Raw genomic sequence first — 21,482 nt, forward strand, 5'->3', positions numbered from 1 at the left:
TGTGGTGAATAACATTTATTGATTTCCATATATTAAACCAGCCTTGTACCAGGGATGAATCCTACTTGATCATGATGTATAATTTTTTTGATATGTATTTGAATCCGATTCGCCAGAATTTTATTGAGGATTTTTGCGTCAAGGTTCATTAGAGATATTGGTCTGTAGTTTTCCTTCTTTGAAGTGTCTTTGTCTGGTTTCGGAATCAGGGTGATGTTGGCCTCGTAGAATGAATTTGGAAGTTCTCCCTCTTTTTCTATTTCCTGAAATAGCTTGAAAAGTATTGGTGTTAGTTCCTCTTTAAAGGTTTTGTAAAACTCTGCTGTATACCCATCCGGTCCTGGGCTTTTCTTAGTTGGTAGTCTTTTGATGGTTTCTTCTATTTCCTCTATTGTTATTGGTCTGTTTAGGTTGTCTATATCCTCCTGGCTCAATCTGGGCAGATCATAGGACTCAAGGAATTTATCTATGCCTTCAGTATCTTCTATTTTATTGGAGTATAAGGATTCAAAGTAATTTCTGATTATCTTCTGTATTTCTGAAGTGTCTGTTGTGATATTGCCTTTTTCATCCCGTATGCTAGTAATTTGGGTTCTCTCTCTTCTTCTCTTCGTTAGCATGGCTAAGGGTCTGTCAATTTTATTTATTTTTTCAAAGAACCAGCTTTTAGTTTTGTCAATTTTTTCAATTGTTTCTTTTGTTTCAATTTCATTAATTTCAGCTCTGATTTTAATTATTTCTTGCCTTCTACTTCTTTTGCTGTTGTTTTGCTCTTCTTTTTCTAGGATTTTGAGATGAAGTATGAGATCATTTATTTGTTGGTTTTTTCTTTTTTTGAGGAATGAACTCCAAGCAATGAATTTTCCTCTTAGAACTGCTTTCAATGTGTCCCATAGATTCCGATATGTTGTGTCTGTGTTTTCATTTAACTCTAGGAATTTTTTAATTTCCTCCTTGATGTCTTCTAAAACCCATTGATCACTCAGCAACCTATTGTTCATTCTCCAGGTGATGCTTGCTTTTTCCTTTCTTCTTTTATCATTGATTTTCAGTTTCATTCCATTATGATCAGATAAGATGCATGGTATTATCTCTACCCCTTTGTATTGTCTAAGAGTTGCCCTGTGACATAGTATATGGTCTATTTTTGAGAAGGTTCCATGTGCTGCTGAGAAAAAAGTGTAGCTACTTGATGTTGGGTGGTATAGTCTATATATGTCAATTAAGTCTAGGTTGTTAATTGTGTTATTGAGTTCTATAGTTTCCTTATTTAACTTTTGTTTGGAAGATCTGTCCAGTGGTGAGAGAGGTGTGTTGAAGTCTCCCATGATTATTGTATGTTGGTCTATTAGACTCTTGAACTTGAGAAGAGTTTGCTTGATGAACACAGCTGCACCATTATTTGGGGCATATATATTTATGATTGTTATGTCTTGTTGGTGTATGGTTCCCTTGAGCAGTATGAAGTGTCCTTCTATATCCCTTTTGATTAGCTTTGGCTTGAAATCTATTTTATTAGATATGAGTATGGACACTCCTGCTTGTTTCCGCGGTCCATATGAGTGATATGATTTTTCCCAACCTTTCACCTTCAGTCTATGTATATCTTTTCCTATCAAATGCGTTTCCTGTAGACAGCATATTGTTGGGTCTTGTTTTTTGATCCATTCTACTAGCCTGTGTCTCTTAATTGGTGAGTTTAAGCCATTAACATTTAGGGTTATTATTGAGATATGGTTTGTTCTTCTATCCATATTTGTTTATTGATGTTACTAAACCTGATTTGTTATCCTCTTTGACTACTTTCCCCCCTTTACTGTCCTACCTCCCATTGTTGGTTTTCAATGTTATTTTCCATTTCCTCTTCCTGTAATGTTTTGCCAAGGATTTTTTGAAGAGATGGTTTTCTAGCTGCGAATTCTTTTAACTTTTGTTTATCGTGGAAGGTTTTAATTTCATCTTCTAATCTGAAGCTTAATTTCGCCGGATACACGATTCTTGATTGGAACCCATTTTCTTTCAGTGTTTGAAATATGTTATTCCAGGATCTTCTAGCTTTCAGAGTCTGTGTTGAGAGATCAGCTGTTATCCTGATTGGTTTACCCCTAAATGTAATCTGCTTTCTTTCTCTTGCAGCTTTTAAAATTCTCTCCTTATTCTGTATGTTGGACATTTTCATTATAATGTGTCTAGGTGTGGATCTCTTAAGATTTTGCACATTCGGCGTCCTGTAGGCTTCTAGGATTTGGGATTCTGTCTCATTCTTCAAGTCTGGGAAGTTTTCTCGTATTATTTCACTGAAAAGACTTTTTATTCCTTTGGTTTGGAGCTCTGTGCCTTCCTGTATCCCAATGACTCTTAAATTTGGTCTTTTGATATTATCCCATAATTCTTGGATGTTCTGCTCATGGTTTCTTAGCAGACTTGCTGAGCTGTCTATGTTCTTTTCCAGTTGAAATACTTTGTCTTCATTGTCTGATGTTCTCTCTTCTAAGTGATCTACTCTGCTGGTAGTATTCTCAATTGAGTTTTTAAGTTGGTTTATAGCTTCCTGCATTTCTAGAATTTCTATTTGTTTGTTTTTTATTACCTCTATCTCCCTGTGAAATTGATCTTTTACTTCCTGGATTTGTTTGTCAATGTGATCTTTCATTGTCTGATTTTGCTGTCTCATGTCTTCCTTGAGACTCCAGATCATCTGAAGCATATAAATCCTGATGTCTTTATCTGACATTCCATCTGTTGCAGCTATTACCTCTTCTAAAGTTGAGTTGACCTGCATTGCTTGTGGTCCTTTCTTTCCTTGTCTTTTCATACTGCTGACGTTTCTTTCTGCTTGGTGCCACTGTTGTGTTTTTGAAATTTACCCCCTATTTATTTATGTTGCTCTTGTATAGTTGGGAAGTCTCCCTTGCAGGGCGGGTATTGGCTGTGCTCCTCCTCTAATTATGGTGGTCTGTCTACCCCGCTGATCGGTCGCAGGTCTGCCCCCGCTGCGGGCACGGGTGGTGGCTTTGCTCTGCCCCCACTCCAATTGTGGTAACGTAACTACCACGCCCTGGGATCGTTGGTCCTAATCTGGATGTGGGTGGCGGCTCAGCTGGGCCCCTGCTCCAATTGGTGTGACGAGTCTACCGCGCTGGCAGACCTCTAGGCCGGTGGGTCGCAGTTCTGCACAGCCCCCACTCCCAATGGGGGTACCTAACTACCTCTCCAACGGGTCGCTGAGCCCCCTCCGGACCCGGGCGGCGACCCTGCTCCACCCCCACTCCAACCAGTGTGACGCGACTGCCTCGGTGTTACGTGTCCACCCCGCTGGCAAGCTACCTGGCCTGTCTTGCCAGTTGGCGGCAGGTCTGCCTGCCCTGCTTGCTTGGATGGCAGCTCCGCACAGCCCCTACTCCAAATGAGGTTACTTGGCTACTGCGCCGCGGAATCGCTGGTCCTATTCTAGGCGTGGGCGGCTGCTCTCTTCAGCCCCAGCTGCGTTTGGGGTGTCATGGCACCACGCCGGCGGGTCACTTGGCCTGCTCTGGGCGCAGGAGGAAGATCCACTCTGTCCCTACAACACCCCGCCGGACCCTGATTGAGAAGCAGTCACCGCCGGTTCCCTAGCCTTGGGCCAAAGCAGCTTAGGTAGCCGGAACCCCGCCTCTCCGATCTGATACACTCTCTGCTGGGAGCTGGCTCCAGGGAGCGACCCCACGGGTTCCCCAGCCCCAGGCCAAAACTGTTCCGGGAGTCAGAACCCAGTCGCCCCAAGCTCAGCGCACGCTCCACTTGGAGCTGGCCTCCGCCGGCAGTCTCTGCAGTTTCCTCAGACCTGGGCCAGGTTAGCCCCGGGAACCCGAATCCAGCTGCTCAGTGCCCAGCGCACGCCTTGCCAGGCACGAGCCTCTAGGAGTATTCTCCACAAGAACCCCCGCCCCGAGCCTGAGCAGAAAATCTGTCTGCTAGACGCAGGCAAATACCAGCCTGATATCACCTGTTCGTAGTTGAATGGGCTGAGATCAGTAGAACACGGGGATGATTACATCATCTCTCCGAAATGGCGGCTGCTGTTCTCCACTGTGGTCCCACCGGTGTCTGGAGCCAAACTGGGCCTCTTCTCTCCTCTGTTTCAAAGCCGGAACTCAGCGCTAAGGGCTCCGATGTACCACTGGCGGGAGCCCCCCCGGATCCGTATCGCTGTTCCCCCGCTCCGGCACCCTGACGCTCCCCGGCGCGCGCCACAGACTCCAGCCTCCGGGCGATCGCCTGTCAGGCTATGCGACCCTCCGTGCGGGGAAATGGAGCTCTCAGAGCCGAACTTCGCACGATGGAAATCTGTCCACTAGATTCTGGAGCACCTCAATTTCACTTGAACTTCCCAAAGATATCCTTCAGCCGTTTTGCATCGTCTTTCTCCCACTTAGTGACACGGCGCCCTGGGGTGATGCAGTCCCTTCGCCGCCATCTTCTTTTCTCCATGTTTTCCAATATTTATACAGATAAGAGCGGTCTATATGTTTGTGCTCACACATAGACGTGCATGCAAATGGGTACACGCACATTTCCTAACCTTCCCACTGTCAGGGGCTGGGAATAGTGATGTCTGTAGCAAAGAATACTCGCCAGATCTTGATTTCTAAATATCACTCTCCACATAAAGGAACTAGGGATTTTTGGAGCAATGAATGGGTCAGGGAAGATACAAAATGGCCCGGGATACTTTGTGGCTCCAGAAGGCAAAGTATGTTTGAAGAACACAGAAGCTTGTTTGAAGGCCTCCCAATGACCGAACTGAAAATAATTTGAATATCAAAGCAATAAGTGGAACTAATTGGAACCCACTGATAAGAAACCTGAATCCATACTCTGATTCAGAGGGGTAAATGAATACAAGTTTAAGAGTATTTCCTTGGCTTCAAAGTACCTCTCCATAAAGTGAATCTTAATTACAAAGTAGTAAAGAATAACTTTACAATGGAGGTACCTGGAAGATGCCCCTTTGGTTAAGTAGTCAAAGGGAACATTTTTGGTAACAAGACAAACTGAATTCAAGCAGTCTTGATGGGATGCAGAGAAGGGAACAACACAGTTTCCCTTGGATGATTGTCAATGATGGTTGGCACAGAAACTGCAAAAGAACCCATCTGAGGACACTCTGATCTATAATGTTCAATTGTGTTGAAGTCATGAAAGTCAAAGGCAGGTGAGCTCCTTTAGATTGAGAAAAACTAGATTGAGACGTGACAACTAAATGCAGTGTGCAATTTCGAACTGCATCTTTTACAACAAAGAACATTATTGGAATAATTAGTGTGACTTGACTGGGGTTGTAGGTTGGTTGGTAGTAATGTATTCATGTTACCTTTCTGACTTTGATGTCCTGTTGTGGTTGTGTAGGAGAATGCCCTTGTGGTAGAGGTAACGAAGCAATGGGTCCATCATTTGTTCTCAAATAAATCAGGGTAAAATTTCTTTGTACTGTATTGTTACTTTTGTGTTTCAAAATTTTAAAGACATTTCTGAATCAAATGGTATAACCACATTTTGGGAAAAGAGATGAGGTAAACACAAATTTCCCTTTAATTTAGGGGAGAGAGTGAGAATTTATAGAAATTTAGTGTTTATGGTGGACCACAGAGGGCTCCCTGTTTGTCTCTTCAGTTCTCAAGGGTGGCTTTGGTGGTAAGATATAGATGCACTGTTACTTGTGAGTGCCCTTGGGAAGTTGAAAGATTGGGTAATAGGAAGTGTCTTCCACCTACTTCTGAACTCACTGGTTAGAGGAAGGGGGACATTAAACCTGCCAGCCCAGTAGCTCAATCTTGAGCTCTGCTTCAGGTGGAACAGGGAAAAGGGGATGGTGTCTTGGGTATACCTTGAAGTGCTCTATAAGAGGCTGGCTGAATAAAGAAGAATGAAATTATGGCATTTGCCAGTAAATAGATGGAACTAGAGACTATCATGCTAATTAAAATAAACCAACCCCCCCCCAAACCCAAGGCTGAATGTTCTCTCTGATTTGTGGATGCTAACCCACCATATGTTGCTGGGAGGGAAGAACACAAGCTCATTGGATTAGACAAAAGGGAAGGAAGGGAAGGGAACGGGAATGAGAAAGACGGTGGAATGAATTGGACATAATCTTCCTATGTTCATATATGAAGACATGACCAATGTAACTCCACATCATGTACAACAATCACAAGAATGGGAATTTAAACTTCATGTATGTATAATGTCAAAATACATTCTACTGTTATATAACTAAAAAGAAGAAATAACTTTTTTTTTTAAAAAAAAAGGCTAGGAAAATACAATCAAAGGAGAAACTAAATCAAATTAAAAACCAAAAATAAATCAAAATGAAAAGGAATATAAATCATATCGCAATAATAACCTTGAATGTTAATGGCCTAAACTCGTCAATCAAAAGACATAGACTGGCAGGTTGGACTAAAAACAATACCTGACAATATGCTGTCTCCAAGAGACTCACTTTGTAGGCAAAGACATCCACAGATTGAAGATAAAAGGATGGAAAAAAAAACATTATTCCCATGGACTGTATAATAAGCAGGGGCTTTCATCCTTATATCTGATAAAGTGGACTTCAAGACAAAGTTAGTCAGAAAGGACAAAGAAGGCTATTACATACTGCTTAAGGGAACTATAAGTCAACAAGACATAACAATCATAAATGTTTACACCCCAAACAATGGAGCATCTATGTTCACCAAACAAATCCTTCTCAATTTCAAGAAGCCAATAGACCACAACACAATAATACTGGGTAATTTTAATACACTTTTTTTACTACTAGATAGATCTTCCAAACAAAAACTAAACAATTTATAGAACTAAATAATATAATCAATAATTTGAACTTAACATACATATATAGAATATTTCATCCATCTATAAGTGAATATACTTTCTTCGAAGCAGCACATGGATCCTTCTCTGAAATAGACACCATATATTATGTTGCCACAAAACAACTCTTAGAATGCAGGTAGTATCTCTATGTTTTTGTACTTGCTATCAGATCATAATGGAACGAAATTAGAAATCAATAATAAAATAAAAAGTAGAAGCTACTATAACACCTGGAGACTAAATATATGCTATTGAATGATGAATGGATAGCAGAATAAATCAAGGATAAAATAAATACTTAGAAGTGAGTGAGAATACCATACATCATAGCAAAATCTCTGGAATACTGTGAAGGCAGTGCTAAGAGGAAAGTTCATTGCATTGAGTTCATTCATTAAAAGAACAGAAAGTCAATGAATAAATAACCTAAGATTATATCTCAAAGCCCTAGAAAAAAGAACAAATCTATACCAAAATCAGTAGAAGACAGGAAATAATTAAAATCAGAACTAAAATCAATGAAATTGAAAAAAATAATTAAAAAAATGACAAAAGATGTTTTTTTGAAAAAATAAACAAAATTGATAAATGCTTAGCCAAGCTAATAAAGAGAGATAGAAAACTCAAATTACTAAAATTTATGATGAAAAAAGTCACAATGGGCACTACTGAAACACAGAAGATAATTAGAAACTCTTTTGAAAATTTATATTCCAGTAAAATAAAAAAATCCCCCAAACATCAACAAATTTCTAGAGACACGTGACTAACCAAACTGAATCAGGAGGACATACACAATTTAAACAGATCAATTTCAAGCAACAAAATAGAAGACATCATCAAAAGTCTACCAACCAAGAAAAGCCCAGGACCAGACAGATTTTCAGCAGAGTTCTACAAGACCTTCAAAGAATAATTATCACCAATACTCCTCAAATTATTCCATGAAATAGAGTGAGTTTGAAAGCATCCCTTTCTTTTCTACCAGACAAGTATCACCCAGATACCAAAATCAGACACATCAAGGAAAGAAAACTTCAGACTAATATCACTGATGAATATAGATGCAAAAATTCTCAATAAAATACTGGCAAATCATACAAAAACTTATTAAAAAGATAGTGCACCACAATCAGGTGGGGTTCATCCCAAAGATGCAAGGTTGGTTCAACATACAGAAATCAATAAGCATAATTTATCACATCATTAGACTTAAAGACAAGAATTATATGATCATCTCAATAGATGCAGAAAAAGCATTTGGCAAAATACAGCACCCCTTCATGTTCAAAACACTAGAAATACTAGGGATAGTAGGAACATACCTCAACATTGTAAAAGCTATCTATTGCTAAGCTCAAGGCCAACATCATTATAAATGGAGAAAAACTGAAAGCATTCCCTCTAAAAACTGGAAGAAGACAAGGATGTCCTCTTTCATCACTTCTATTTAATATAGTCCTGGAAACTCTAGTCAGAGCAAATAGACAGATAAAAAAATTAAAGGGATACAATTAGGAAAATAATTCAAACTCTCACTATTTGCCAATGGCATGATTCTATATTTAGAAAATCCAAAAAATTTCATCAGAAAACTTCTAGAACTAATAAATGAATTCAGCAAAGTATCAGGCTATAAAATCAACACCCATAAATCAAATGCATCTCTATACATCAGTAAAGAATCACTGAAAAAGAAATTAGGAAAATTATCCCACTCACAATAGCCTCAAAATAAAATAAAATAAAATACTTGGGAGCCAATCTAACAAAAGAGGTGAAACACCTCTACAATGAAAGCTATAGAACACCAAAAAAAAAAAAAAAAAAAAAAGAAATTGAAGAAGACCTTAGAAGATGGAAAGATCTCCCATGCTTGTGGATAGGCAGATTTAATATTGTCAAAATGACCATACTACCAAAAGTGTAATACAGATTTAATACAATCCCTATCAAAATCTTAATGACACTCTTCATAGAATTAGAAAAAGCAATTGTGAAATTGATTTGGAAAAATAAGAGACCCAGAATAACCAAAGTAATCCTTAGCAAGAAAAGTGAAGCAGGAGGATGACTATTCCAGACCTTAAACTATACTTCAGAGCCATAGTAACAAAAACAACATGGTACTGGCACCAAAACAGACACATGGACCAAGAAGACACAGAGACAAACCCACATAAATACAATTATCTTATACTGGATAAAAGTATGAAGAACATACCTTGGAAAGCGGGCATGGTGGCACACACCTGTAATCCCAAAAGCTCAGGATGCTGAGACAGGAGGATAGTGAGTTCAAAGCCAGCTTTAGCAATGGCGAGGTGCTAAGCAAGTTGGTGAGACCCTGTCTCTAAATAAAATACAAATTAGGGCTGGGGATGTGGCTCAGTGGAAGAGTGCCCCTGAGTTCAATCCCTGGTACCCCCCCCCCAAAAAAAAAAATACATTTGAGAAAAGATTGCCTCTTCAAGAAATGGTGCTTGGAGAATTTGAAATTCATATGTAACAAAATAAAATTAAACCCCATCTCTCATCCTGCACAAAACTCAATTCAAAGTGGATCAAACCCTTAGGCACTGGAACAGAGTCTCTGCGCCTAACAGAATAAAAAGTAGGCCCCCAAATATGACTTCCCTAACAAGACTTCTAAAGTGCAAGAAGTAAAATGAAGAATAAATAAATGGTTAGAAATGATGGTGGAATGTGATGGTCATCATTATCCAAAGTACATATATGAAGACACGAATTGGTGTGAATATACTTTGTATACAACCAGAGATATGAAAAATTTGTGTTCTATATGTGTAATATTAGTTGTAATGCATTCTGCTGTCATATGTGAATGAAAAATTAATAATAAAAAGAAAAAGAATAAATAAATGGGATGGATTCAAACTAAAAAGCTGCTTCTCAGCAAAGGAAATGACCAATAATGTGAAGAGAGCCTACAGAATGGTAGAAAAATCATTACCACATGCACCTCAGATAAAGCATTAATCTCCAGGATATAAGAACTCAAAAAACTCAACACCAAAAAAAAAAAAAAAAAAAAAAAAAACCAAATTACCCAATCAATGAATGAGCTAAGGAACTGAACAGTCACCTCACAAAAGAAGAAATACAATGGATCAACAAATATATGAAAAAATGTTCAACATCTCCAGCAATTAGAGAAATGTAAATCAAAACTACTCTCATCTCACTCCAGTCAGAATGGCATTTATCAAGAACACAATCGACCATAAATGTTGGTTAGGATGTGGGGGGAAAGGTACATGTACTCGTTGTTGGTGGGACTGCAAAGTGGTGCAACCATTGTGGAAAGCAGTATGGAGATTCCTCAGAAAACTTGGAATGGAACACCTATTTGATCCAGCTATCCCATTCCTCAGTTTATACCCAAAGGATTTAAAATCGGCATACTATAGTGGCATAACCACATCAGTGTTTATAGCAGCTCAATTCACACTAGCTGAACTATGGAACCCACCTAGGTGCCCTTCAACAGATGAATGGATAAAGAAATTGTGGTATATATACACTATGGAATATTACTCAGCCTTAAAGAAGAATGAAATTATGGCATTTGCAGGTAAATGGATAGAGCTGGAGAATATCATGCTAAGCAAAATAAGCCAGTTACCAAAAACCAAAGGCTAAATGTCTTCTCTATGTGTGGATGCTAATTTGCAATGCAGTGGGGCTAGGGAAAAATAGAGGTACTTTGGATTAGGCAGAGGGCAGTGAAAGGAGGTGGGATATGGGGGTAGGAAGAGTAGTCCAATGAATTGGACATTATTACCCTATATACATACATGATTATGCAACTACACAACCAGTGTGATTCTACATCATGTACAACCAGAAGGATGAGAAGTTACACTCCGTTTATGTAAGATGTGTCAAAATGCATTCAGCTGTCATATATAACTAATTAGAACAAAAACAACAAAAAAACTAAAAAAAAAATCCCAAAACAAAAAGGCTGTCAGACTTGTGGCCTGTATCTCTCTCTTTTTTATTGTTATTATTTTTTATTTGAGGAGCTGAATATGAAAGTGAAAGAAGGATCTGGAATACTTGTGCTGTTGTAGAACAGATTTTGACCTTCAAAGTGAAAGTCATGGGCTCTGTGAGAGGGATGAAGGACATTACCTAAGATCATTTGGCAAGAAACATTTGGAGCACCTGCTGTGAGTCTGAGTCCTCACAGACTGACTTTCACAGGTTTTTGGCTGTGCTGCCTCTGACTTTCATGAAGGGGCCCTATCTGAAACCATTTTAGGAAACAGTCATTGTGTGGGTGAAGAAGTGGTAGAGGGGTCAGACTATATACAGGTATTTACAAATCCATAATCTGACATGTGGGGAATGTGTCATCTAAGGCAAAGGGAGTCAGAATCATGTTCTTTGGAAAGCATCCCACACCCTGCACCATCTCACCCTGCACAAAACTCAATTCAAAGTGGATCAAACTCTTAGGCACCGGAACAGAGACTCTGCACCTAATAGAATAAAAAGTAGGCCCCCAAATCTTCACCATGTTGGCTTAGGAACTGACTTCCCTAACAAGACTTCTAAAGTGCAAGAAGTAAAACGAAGAATAAATAAATGGTTAGAAATGATGGTGGAATGTGATGGACATCATTATCCAAAGTACATATATGAAGACACGAGTTAGTATGAATATACTTTGTATAAAACCAGAGATATGAAAAATCTAGGGCAAAAGAAGACAAAACAAAAAGCAAGATGATACTTTCTTGTCATACCGTCTAAACATTTTCAGAGCAGGAATGACAAAGGAATGTCAACTCTCTGGACATCTGTTCCAAATCTCCTTCCAATAAGTGCAGAGCTACCAAAGACCTCACTTGTTGGCCTATCGATACCATCTCTCAGAAGGCACAGGAACCAGTGAGGAAATGGCATCTCTGGAGTAATTCTGATCAGTAACTAAGGAACTGGCTGATAATGTGAGAGATGCCTGTGTACCCTGGTCCCCTCACAATATGTCCATAACAAAAGCAAGAGTGAAGTAAATTGCTACTTCTCCTTGCAACATTGTCACCTACAGTGAACTTGTATCTTTCCACAAGACTGTCCTCTGAGGACCAGGACATCATATGATGATGATGATGATGATGATGATGATGATGATGATGATTTGGTGGTGGTGTAGATTGAACCCAGGGCCTTGTGCGTGTGAGGCAAGCACTCTACCAACTGAGCTGTATCCCCAGCCCCACATTGTGTGATATTTATGTCTTCTGGTATCTGGTGCAGTATCTCTTAAAAGCAAAAATCAGTCTTGTTGAATTGGAATATCAGGAGCATATCAACCACTGTTGGGATGATCTGACAAGGCTCTCTAAGAGTTTTTTCTAATTATGTTTTCATTGTAGTTGGGTATGGTCGTGTACTTGTGGAATATCGGAGACTCAGGAGATTGAGGCAGGAGGATTTCAAATGTGAAGCCAGCGTCAGCAACTTAGTGAGGCTCTAACCAACTTAGTGAGACCCTGTTTCAAAAATAAAAAGGGTTGGGGCTGTATCTCTGTGGTAAAGTGTTCCTGGGTTCAATCCCCTGTACCCAAACACAAACAAACCCCAAAAACAAACAAACAAAATAAAGGCAAAAAAGTTTTCATTGTAGAAAATTGGAAAAAAATAGAAAAAATACTAGAAGATAGAAAATTTGCATAATATTCTCACCTACTATTAAGCATTTTGAATTTTTTCATTTTTTATACTTAAATATTGTTTTATAATTATGATCATGCAGTAGCTATAGTACCTAATACTTTTCTCCTTATATTATGATCAATTTTTCATGACTAAAGATCTTTTATTTGATTTGGCATAGTGGCACACAACTGTAATCCCAGCTAATTGGGAGGCTAGAGCAGGGGATCAAAAGTTCAAGGCCAGCCTGGGAAACTTAATAAGACCCTGTCACAGAACAAAAGAATAAAAAAGGATGGGGATATTGCCCAGTGATAAAGCACTTGCCTCAGGTGGAATGCCCTGGGCTTGATCCCTAGTACAAACCCCCACCTCCAAAGAAAAAATTTTAAGTCTTTTTTTTTTTTTTTTTGGTACCAGGGATTGAACCCAAGGGTGCTTAACTACTGAACCACATCCCCAGCCCTTTTTATATTTTATTCAGAGACAGGGTCTGGCTAAATTGCTTAGGGCCTCACTAAGTTGCTGAGGCTGGCTTTGAACTTTGCCATCCTCCTGCCTCAACCTCCCCCTGCTGCTGGGATTACAGGCTGCACCACCTTGCCTGGCCAAAAAGATTTTTTTTAAAAATGATGTCATAATATTTGTTTGCATATCTTTGTCATAATTAATCATGGTGATTTAAAAAGTAAAACAGCATAAGGATTTTCATGGGCTTCAACTTTTACAAAGGTTGATATTAATGAAAAGTCAGAAAAGAAATACTACTTGTATTGGAGGGACTGGGCCAGGTAGGGTGGCAGGTTTGGCTCTAGGCTGTCCCTTGGGTTCTGAGCGTTATCTTGAGTCAGTTGTGGTACATCTGGCAGGTGATCTGGTAGTGTGGACTGTGGAGCCAGATTTGAGGAGTGAAAGTTAAAGCTGCAGTGCTCAAGCCAGGGCAGAGAACAGCAGTGAAGTCACATCTCCACCTCTCCAGACTGTCTGGCTTATTTTGTGATATCCTAGTTGGTAGAACCAAATCTGGTAGGTGGAAATTACCACCAAACAATTCTAACTCACTAAATAAGTTTGAGAGCTATTCCAAAAAGATACAGAATACTCCATGAGGTGCGGAGGTATTCGAGCAGGGCCTGTGGCTTCTGGAATGTCAGAGGGTAGGAGTCACCTGCAGTGTTGTTTATGATCTGTGTCTTGAGTGAGCAATGAAATGGGCCTGAGCTTTTCAGAATCACGTGCTTTAGAAAAATAAATGACAGTATTTAATCCAAAGCCACCTGTTTTCAATTCTCAGCAGTCTAGAGACCTGACAACACTTTCTGGAACCTAAGTTGTGGTCTGACAAGGCCCATGGCTTATCCCCCACCCTTGGCTTCCTTTGGTCTTAAAAAGTCACATTTATGTCTCTCCCCAGTCTAGCAACAAGGCTCACAGTCAGGATCAGTGCACTGCCAGTGTCGGTAACAGTGATGGTGTGAGCTTCATTCAGCTGCTTCGTTGAAAGAACCCCAAATTCTAGATCTCTGCTGTCCCTGGAGGTTTTTGTTCCTGAGATTCTGACCATCCACCTGGAGTCGGCCTTCAAGATTGCTGCAGGCTGTGACTGGGTCTTGGGTCTTTTAAGAGCTCACAGTTAAGGCTGAAGAATAATAAAAGCCTCCCTCTAGTGGCTCAAGCTCAAACTCTTTCTTGCCCTGTAAAGGACCCAGAGGGAGTATGCAGGAGCCATTTCAAAAAAGGATTGAAATTCCAGGGCTCTCCTGGTCGATCCCACACTAGGAGCCCAGCACACAGTACGCCTGCCTCCCAGCTGTGGCTGTGCCAAGAGCTTCAGCCACTGCCAGTGCAAACTAGCCCCTGAGAGCATGTGACCACCACCTGGTCCCCGCCCTCCCAGGCCCGGCCTGCCTCCAGCCCTGGAGTGTTTCTCTCATAGAGCTGCTATTTGATGGGGGAATGAACTACCTGGATTTCCTTAAATCCTGAGCTTTGAGTTCTCCTCCCTCTCCCACCTACTTGGCATCTTAGGCTTCTTGTAGAAGGGGGTGGGGGAATCTTTACAGTTGATGACATTTGTCCCAGTGTCACCTTTTGGTTACTCAAATGAGTTGAGGCTGTTATTAGTTAGAACTTAACATTTGTAGACTCCCACCCCAGGCTGGGGGCCACCACCTTTCTCCTAGTGAAGTTTTTGTGAAATTCAAGATGTAGAATTCCATCTCTGGTGGATATACGTAATGTTATTACCCGTGAAAGGTGTGGCGATTGGGGCTATGAGGAAGATCCCCAACCAACAGGGAAAAGGGAGACTCTCATACCAGAGAGCAACAGCCACTGTCTTTCTTTTCTTCAGACAATTCCACTGCAGATTAAAAGGTATCCCCAGTTCCTTGGTACCTAACTGCCTGAGGAGCCACAACCTTTTGGCAAAGTGTGGCTTATCCACAAAGCTGTGCCACTCCACTTTGTATATGTGAGCCAGCACTTTCTCTGAACTGTCATCACCCTGGCTTGATCCTCCTCATTATATAGAAGAGATGCTTTTAATAAGAGTGTTTATTCATTTCAGTATACCGTCAGCCCTCTGTCTCTCTGGGTTCTGCATTGGTGGATTTAACCAACTCCCAATGGAAAAGTCTACATTGAACACATACAGACTTTTTTCTTGTCAGAGTTCCCTAAATGATAGAGCGTATCAACTATATTACAGCATTTACTATTATAAGCAATCTAGAGGGAAAGCATCCAAAGGGAAAATGTGGATATGTTGTAGGCAGATGCTATTACATTGTATATAAGGAACTTGAGCACCTATGGATTTTGGTGTTTGTGGTGAGTTCTAAAACCAATCTGCCGTGTATTCCAAGGGATGGCTGTATAATGTACTCAGATGGAAGCCCCTTGGACTTGTGACATAAAGATTTCTTTGCCTTGCATGGCGGTGCACACCTGTAATTCCAGCAGCCCAGGAGGCTAAGGCAGAAGGATTGTGTGTTCCAAATCAGCCTCAGTAACTTAGCAAGACCCGGTCTCAAAATAAAACAAAATAAAAAGGGCTGGGGATGTGGCTCAGTGTTGAAGCGCCCCTGGGTTCAAGTCCTGGCACCAAATAAATAAACAAACAAACCTTAGAATACAAGAACAAAATAAGGTGAGGTTAACAAAACTTATGGTGCCCAGTAGCCTAAATAGTATTTCTTCTTACCTTTGGTCACAGTCATGTGAAAGGGCACTCATATGTGTAGCTGAAATGCAAATGAGACCAACTAAACCACTTAGATTCCTGTAGCCCTGATTGTCTCAGAGGCCAGGCTTCTCGCCTACTCTGACATCTCTCTCTGAAGTACTGGTTAGCATCAGGAGTATGCGCTGTCTGTTCTGGAAAAAGTATCAAGTACCAGGATTTTCTTGACCCAGTCAAGTGAAGAATTGTAACTCCCCCTTAGCTGGTTCACATCGTACACCGAGGGCCCTGGACGGGAGGCATGTAGAAGTGGAGGGGAGTGGATCTTTTTCTTTTACCACCATGACAGCGCCGTGACAGCAGAAAATCTATTACTGTACAACATTAAAACATTTAATGCACTTTGGGGAGGAGTCAATTTCCTGGATTAAGTACTTCCCATATAACATGTCAGTGAGGGAAAGGAAGTTCTCCCTCTTCCAAGTCCCCAGTGAATGATGCAAGGGACCTCCTACTGGGAAGAGCCAAACCCGGTGACTTTACAGGAAGTCATGGTCACAAAGGCCTGGGTGAGATCATTCTCTCTTCCTTACCCATGTGCTGGCTTCCACAGGTGGGAGACTATTATTCTGTCCATTTACACAGTGAAACTGTCAAAGGGTAGCAGTAAGGAAAGGAGGAAGAAAGGGGATCTGATTTCTTGTTCTTTAAAGACATATTAAATAGATCAAATCCCAGCGGCTCAGGAGGCTGAGGCAGAAGCATCAAGCCTCAGCAACCTAGGGAGGCCCTAAGCAAGTCAGTGAGATCCTGTCTCAAAATAAAATACAAAAAAGTGCTGGGGATGTGGCTCAGTGGTTAAGTGCTCCTGGGTTCAATCCCTAGTACAAAAAAATCAAAAAGAACAACCTCCCCCCTCCAAAAAAAAAAAAAAAATCCCAACAGATCAGCAGGTCTCCGGCTGTAGCTCAGTGATGGAGGGCTTACTGGTAACAGTGTGCTCAAACTCTGGGTTTGATCACTACCACAGCCAACAAAACAAAACGGACATCAAAAACAGTCTGAGTGGCATATTTCAGACTGGACTTTTGCTGAGATGTGGTGCGCTGATGGTTCATGTGTTTGGTCACTACATGGATTTAAATCTACTGAGCCTGAAGGAGATCAGAAGTGAAATGAAACTCTGATAAACATTTAATCTTCTTGGAAAAAAAAATTGACAGGAATAATAAAGTTTCAGATGTTTTTTATTCAAAGGTTCTCAAAAGAAATAAAACAGAAAAAGCTAACAATCTGATCAAATGTACAGTTCAAAAATGTCTTTTGGCGTTTAACAACAAGTCCTAGGAAAGAAAACTACAGAGTTATCTTGAACCGGACAAATAAGTTACCACTGGCAAGTTTGTGGCACTAGTAAAACAAAAATAAAAAATTAACTCTCTTGATCATATAGATATCTCTATGAAAATCTTTTTTTTTCAATCTGTACAAAAGGTCTTTCTTCATAAATTAATTTTTTATAATTTAATGGCTGTCTACTATGTGATGTTTAACTGATTTTTTTTTATTTTTATTTTTTTTATGTACAGAGGTTATGTTTCCCAAATCTTACCCAGACGAGTATGGCACTTAGTTCAGACATTTCTAGCAGCAGATTTCCCCTCCCCTCTAACTGAGCTATCAAATTTCTGTCTTAACTAATGCAAAAATATCAAGTAGTGAGAGACCCAGGTTTATAAATGTACTAGGTACACGGAGGGTGCTGCGTTCAGTCTGGACTTTCACAAAGCAGTAATATTCCAGGGAGCGTAGAACCAATAATACCACAACTTTAAAAAAAAGGAAACAAAAACAAAACAAACACATTTCTCTTATGACTATGTAATTTTCACTAGAATCTACACTTCTCAGAGCAGCAAGGATTTTTGAAACTATGAAATGTCACTGACATCTATAATCAAATACAAGCAATAAAATTTAAGAACTAAAAAATACTCAAAAGAAATAACTGCTTAGGCCTAGCTCCTGAGCTAGGAGGATTTGGTCTGTGGAAACAGGGAGGGCCAGCAACCTGTCCCAGCACAAAAGAAAATAGACTCTGAGGTAGATAACTGATCATACACAGCTGACCAGACAAGTACACAGTTTTGGAAGACAACTTAATTTACCATTGCTTTGAAAACATATGCAATTGCCTTAATAAAAGAGCTTTAATAACAGTGAATCATCTCATATGTACTAAAGTAGAAATAACTGTGTATTTATGAATCAGGAATTTCATAGTTTCAAAATTGGTTTTCTTTACACTTGAACACTTGTAGTGATGATGTAAAGTGTGGCACTGCTTGGATCCAAATCTTCCTTCATGCTTTTTTTTTGTTTGTTTGTGTGTGTCCATACATCAATTAAAATTATAAAACCTAAATTCAAAGGTACAAAAAAGGCACATTCTCCTAACCGCAAACTGGTCCGGCAAAAATAAAGAGCACAGAAGATGTGATGCTGAGACAAGTTGGAGCTACTGGTTACTGGCTCTTCGGTCTTTGGTGAAGTTACCTTTAAAAGTGCCAAGTCATTTTTATTTTTCAAATTTACCTAATAGAGAGAGAGAGAGAGAGAGAGCTAGTAGCCAATCGTTTCGCTTCTATTCATATCTCAGCTTATGTTTGAAGAGAAATCCTTACTTTTAGCTTTTGCCATTTAGTTGCAATAGCAACATATTTTTTTTTTGTTTTTTTTTTTGTTTGTTTTTTTTTTTCGGTTTGCCAGATCGCAGGCATAATTCTCATTCTAAAGCACTATCATTAGTATAAAGGAAGGACAAAACATTCGGTGACTCCCCTCCCCCGCCCCCCTCCCCCAGCCCCAACGCTACCTAACACTAAATCTAGAACATCAAGTTAGTTTTTTTTTTTTCTTCCTGAAAAAAGGCAAAAAAGACTTTACATTGCATCATACAGCAGATATCCTAAATCGGTCAAACTATCAGAGGAAACTGTCGGCATACAGCCTTACAAACGCTTTAACCCTATTAAAAGTTCCCCAGTCAGAAAATGTGTTTCACACAAAACAGTTTTTCCCTTCTTGCATTTCACTACCTTACACATTATGTGAAAAATCATTAAAAACACCTACTACATATTTAAAAAAGCCAAAATTTCAGCAACTTTTATTGACTACCTTTTAAAAGCCCTATGCTGCTGTTTTACAAGGCATAATAGACCAGCTCATTTGGTCAAAGCATTCTACATCATTAGTTTGAACTAACTTTTACTGAAACAGCTACAGCATCAAAAGAGTTAAGGCAAATTGGAATTCATAGAAAAGGATAAGACACTTCACACTACGTTGAAAGAAAAACAGAAAGCTAAGGAAAGAGACGTGACGGCAACACTGAGTTACAGCAACACTCGCACGGCAAGCATGGAACACCATGGGTGAAGTCGGACTAGTTAAACTTCAGAAAGCCCATTTCATACAGCTGAAAAAAACACAAATTAAACACAAAATGAACAAAACCACAAAAATCCGGTCATGCACTTGGATAAGTCTTCATGGTCTTTGTGCATACCCAGAAAATTGAAGTTTTCTTTTTTTTTTTCTTTTTTCTTTTTTTGCATCATAACATTTAATAAAAATCTTTTTTTTGTTGTTTTTTTTTTTTGGTTTTTTTTTGTTTTGTTTTTTACTAAAATAAACCTGTTCAGGGGAACAGCTACTAGATGAATTTAAGGGTTTTATGCACCTTATAGAACTTATAGCAAAAATAGTTTTAGTTGATTTCATTATAAATAACGTTTTCAAGAACCTGTGCAAAACTGTCAATAATTTCCTAAAGCACAATTGATCAGAAAAATCCATGATTGTTCAGCCTTCACACCCTTCTTCATGTAAGAACACCCTTCTGTACATCTGCAAGAGAAAGATAAAAGACAAGTACTTTTGTGGTCTCGATATAATACACCATAGAGCTTATAATCTTATTTAAAGAGAGATATATTTGAAAAACGCTGTGCTCATCACTGATGTTTCACGGAGAGATGCAAACTCTGGACCTGATGGTCACTTTCAGTGTTTTGAATCTGCCTTTCAAATATGGGACTTGCAAAGTACTTTCCTCTCTAAGGGAATCAGAGCCAAACTCATGTGGGTCTCCAAAGAACAAGGACGTCTTTATAAAACAAACAATACATATTGTCAGTAGGGCAATCCAGAAACCAGGTTCCATATAGCTATTTTACTATAATATACATGGTAAAGTAAAAAAAAAAATGGTACTTGTGGGAATACAATCTTTTAATCTAAGGATACTGACACTAGCAATATCTTGGCTATGAGTTTTGACTAATCTTGTAATGCTTGATAAAGCAACATCTTATGCTAAATTGCCTTTAGTTTTGAGTACTTGAGAATACAGTATAGGATACTGATATAATAAGTTTGATACATGATGTTCTATGATGTTACAGATCTTACTTTTTTTTGAGGGTTCGAGGAATGTGTGTATATGTGTTTGATTTCAATATAAAGTGTTATTCTTTTTGCACAGAACAGTGAATCTGCAAACTAACAAAATCATTGATTTTAACATTTTAACAAGATTGGATGCCCTGGCTATAATGAAATCAAGTATGATCGATCTGAGTTATTCTAAGCATCATTTTGATAAGGGAACCACAGACTGCCTGATTGGCGCCTTGGTAATGGAGACCTTTCTCTCATACCTCACAGTTACTTATTGGGTTGAAAGGAATATGGAGAATGGTCATTAGACGTCTCTACAGCCACCTGCTGCTGACCACTCGCCTCCTACAACAAAGCAGAGCAGATGAAATGTGTTAGTGATAAAATCCTAACTCTGCTACTTGGGTCTAAGTCAAAGGCATACACCTGAAAATAAGCAGTTTTTAAAGTGAATTTCTTAATATTACGCAGAGCTTTTTAGGTTAATCATTCCCTCAAGTAGCTGAAATGTCTGATAGACACTAAGCACCTCCCATCCAAATCTTTGACTTGTCTATTCTGATCAAGCTACATTTATCAAACAAATTTCTTAATCTGTTTTTCCCTGGGGTCAGATGTGATTTAGAATTCAGCATTTTAAAGGTTCAGAATCTGAGACATGGGATGAAATATGCTGTATATCATATAATACCCTCAAGTAGGGCTTAGGGATGTTTCTCATAATCAAACATATCAGTAATTCTATACAGAACCAAGTGCATAAACACAGTAACTGGGACAAATGTATCTTGTCTCAGTTCAAGTTGGGATTTTTGAAAGGTCAGAATTTTTGCTAAGAAGTTAGTCACAAAGAGAATTTTTATTTTCAAAGTTTTTGGAGGGTTTCAAAATTGCTGATAAGGAATTGTGGGCTCAGATAACTGTGGTTCCCATAATCGCACAATGAAAGGCAAATAATAAGAGACATGGTTCTTTGGCCCTTCTTGGAAATGGGAGCCTTTGGGTTCTGCCCAATGCCTACTGGGAAAGAGCAAGTGAGCTGAGTATTTTCCTTGGAATTTTAATGCTGTTTCCTGTCCAATCATAATCAGATGCCAGACTTCTTCCATACCAGCTCTAGTGACAAGAACTAAGAGTTATTTAGCTACACTAACAGCCTCTATAAAAATAGGTATGGCTTCTCTCCCACGTCTGCTACATCAGCTTTCCTTTTTCATTAACTATCTGAATCGTGACTGATTTCTTTTTGTGAGTATCACCATTGATACAATTTTTAGGA

At 39.4% G+C, this 21,482-nt stretch overlaps 1 protein-coding gene and 1 long non-coding RNA gene across 7 annotated transcripts in view; one reads left to right on the forward strand and one right to left on the reverse strand.

The window, feature by feature from the left end:
- The window catches only part of LOC113185840 (uncharacterized), a 91,344-nt gene that overhangs the window by 17,901 nt on the left and 51,961 nt on the right, over positions 1–21,482 (forward strand). The window lies entirely within an intron of this gene.
- Rbms1 (RNA binding motif single stranded interacting protein 1) overlaps positions 19,549–21,482 on the reverse strand; it is a 202,044-nt gene continuing 200,110 nt past the window's right edge. For all 6 annotated transcript variants that reach the window (XM_077802667.1, XM_026393084.2, XM_026393082.2 and 3 more), the window contains 2 exons: positions 20,464–20,548; positions 19,549–19,651 (listed from right to left, as the gene is read on the reverse strand). In XM_077802667.1, coding sequence (XP_077658793.1) covers positions 20,471–20,548 — 78 coding nt within the window. In that variant the 3' untranslated portion in view covers positions 19,549–19,651; positions 20,464–20,470. The remainder of the gene's footprint in view (positions 19,652–20,463; positions 20,549–21,482) is intronic.

This window comes from Urocitellus parryii, chromosome 1, assembly GCF_045843805.1.
Source record: "Urocitellus parryii isolate mUroPar1 chromosome 1, mUroPar1.hap1, whole genome shotgun sequence".
In the NCBI taxonomy this organism is placed as follows: Eukaryota; Metazoa; Chordata; class Mammalia; order Rodentia; family Sciuridae; genus Urocitellus; species Urocitellus parryii.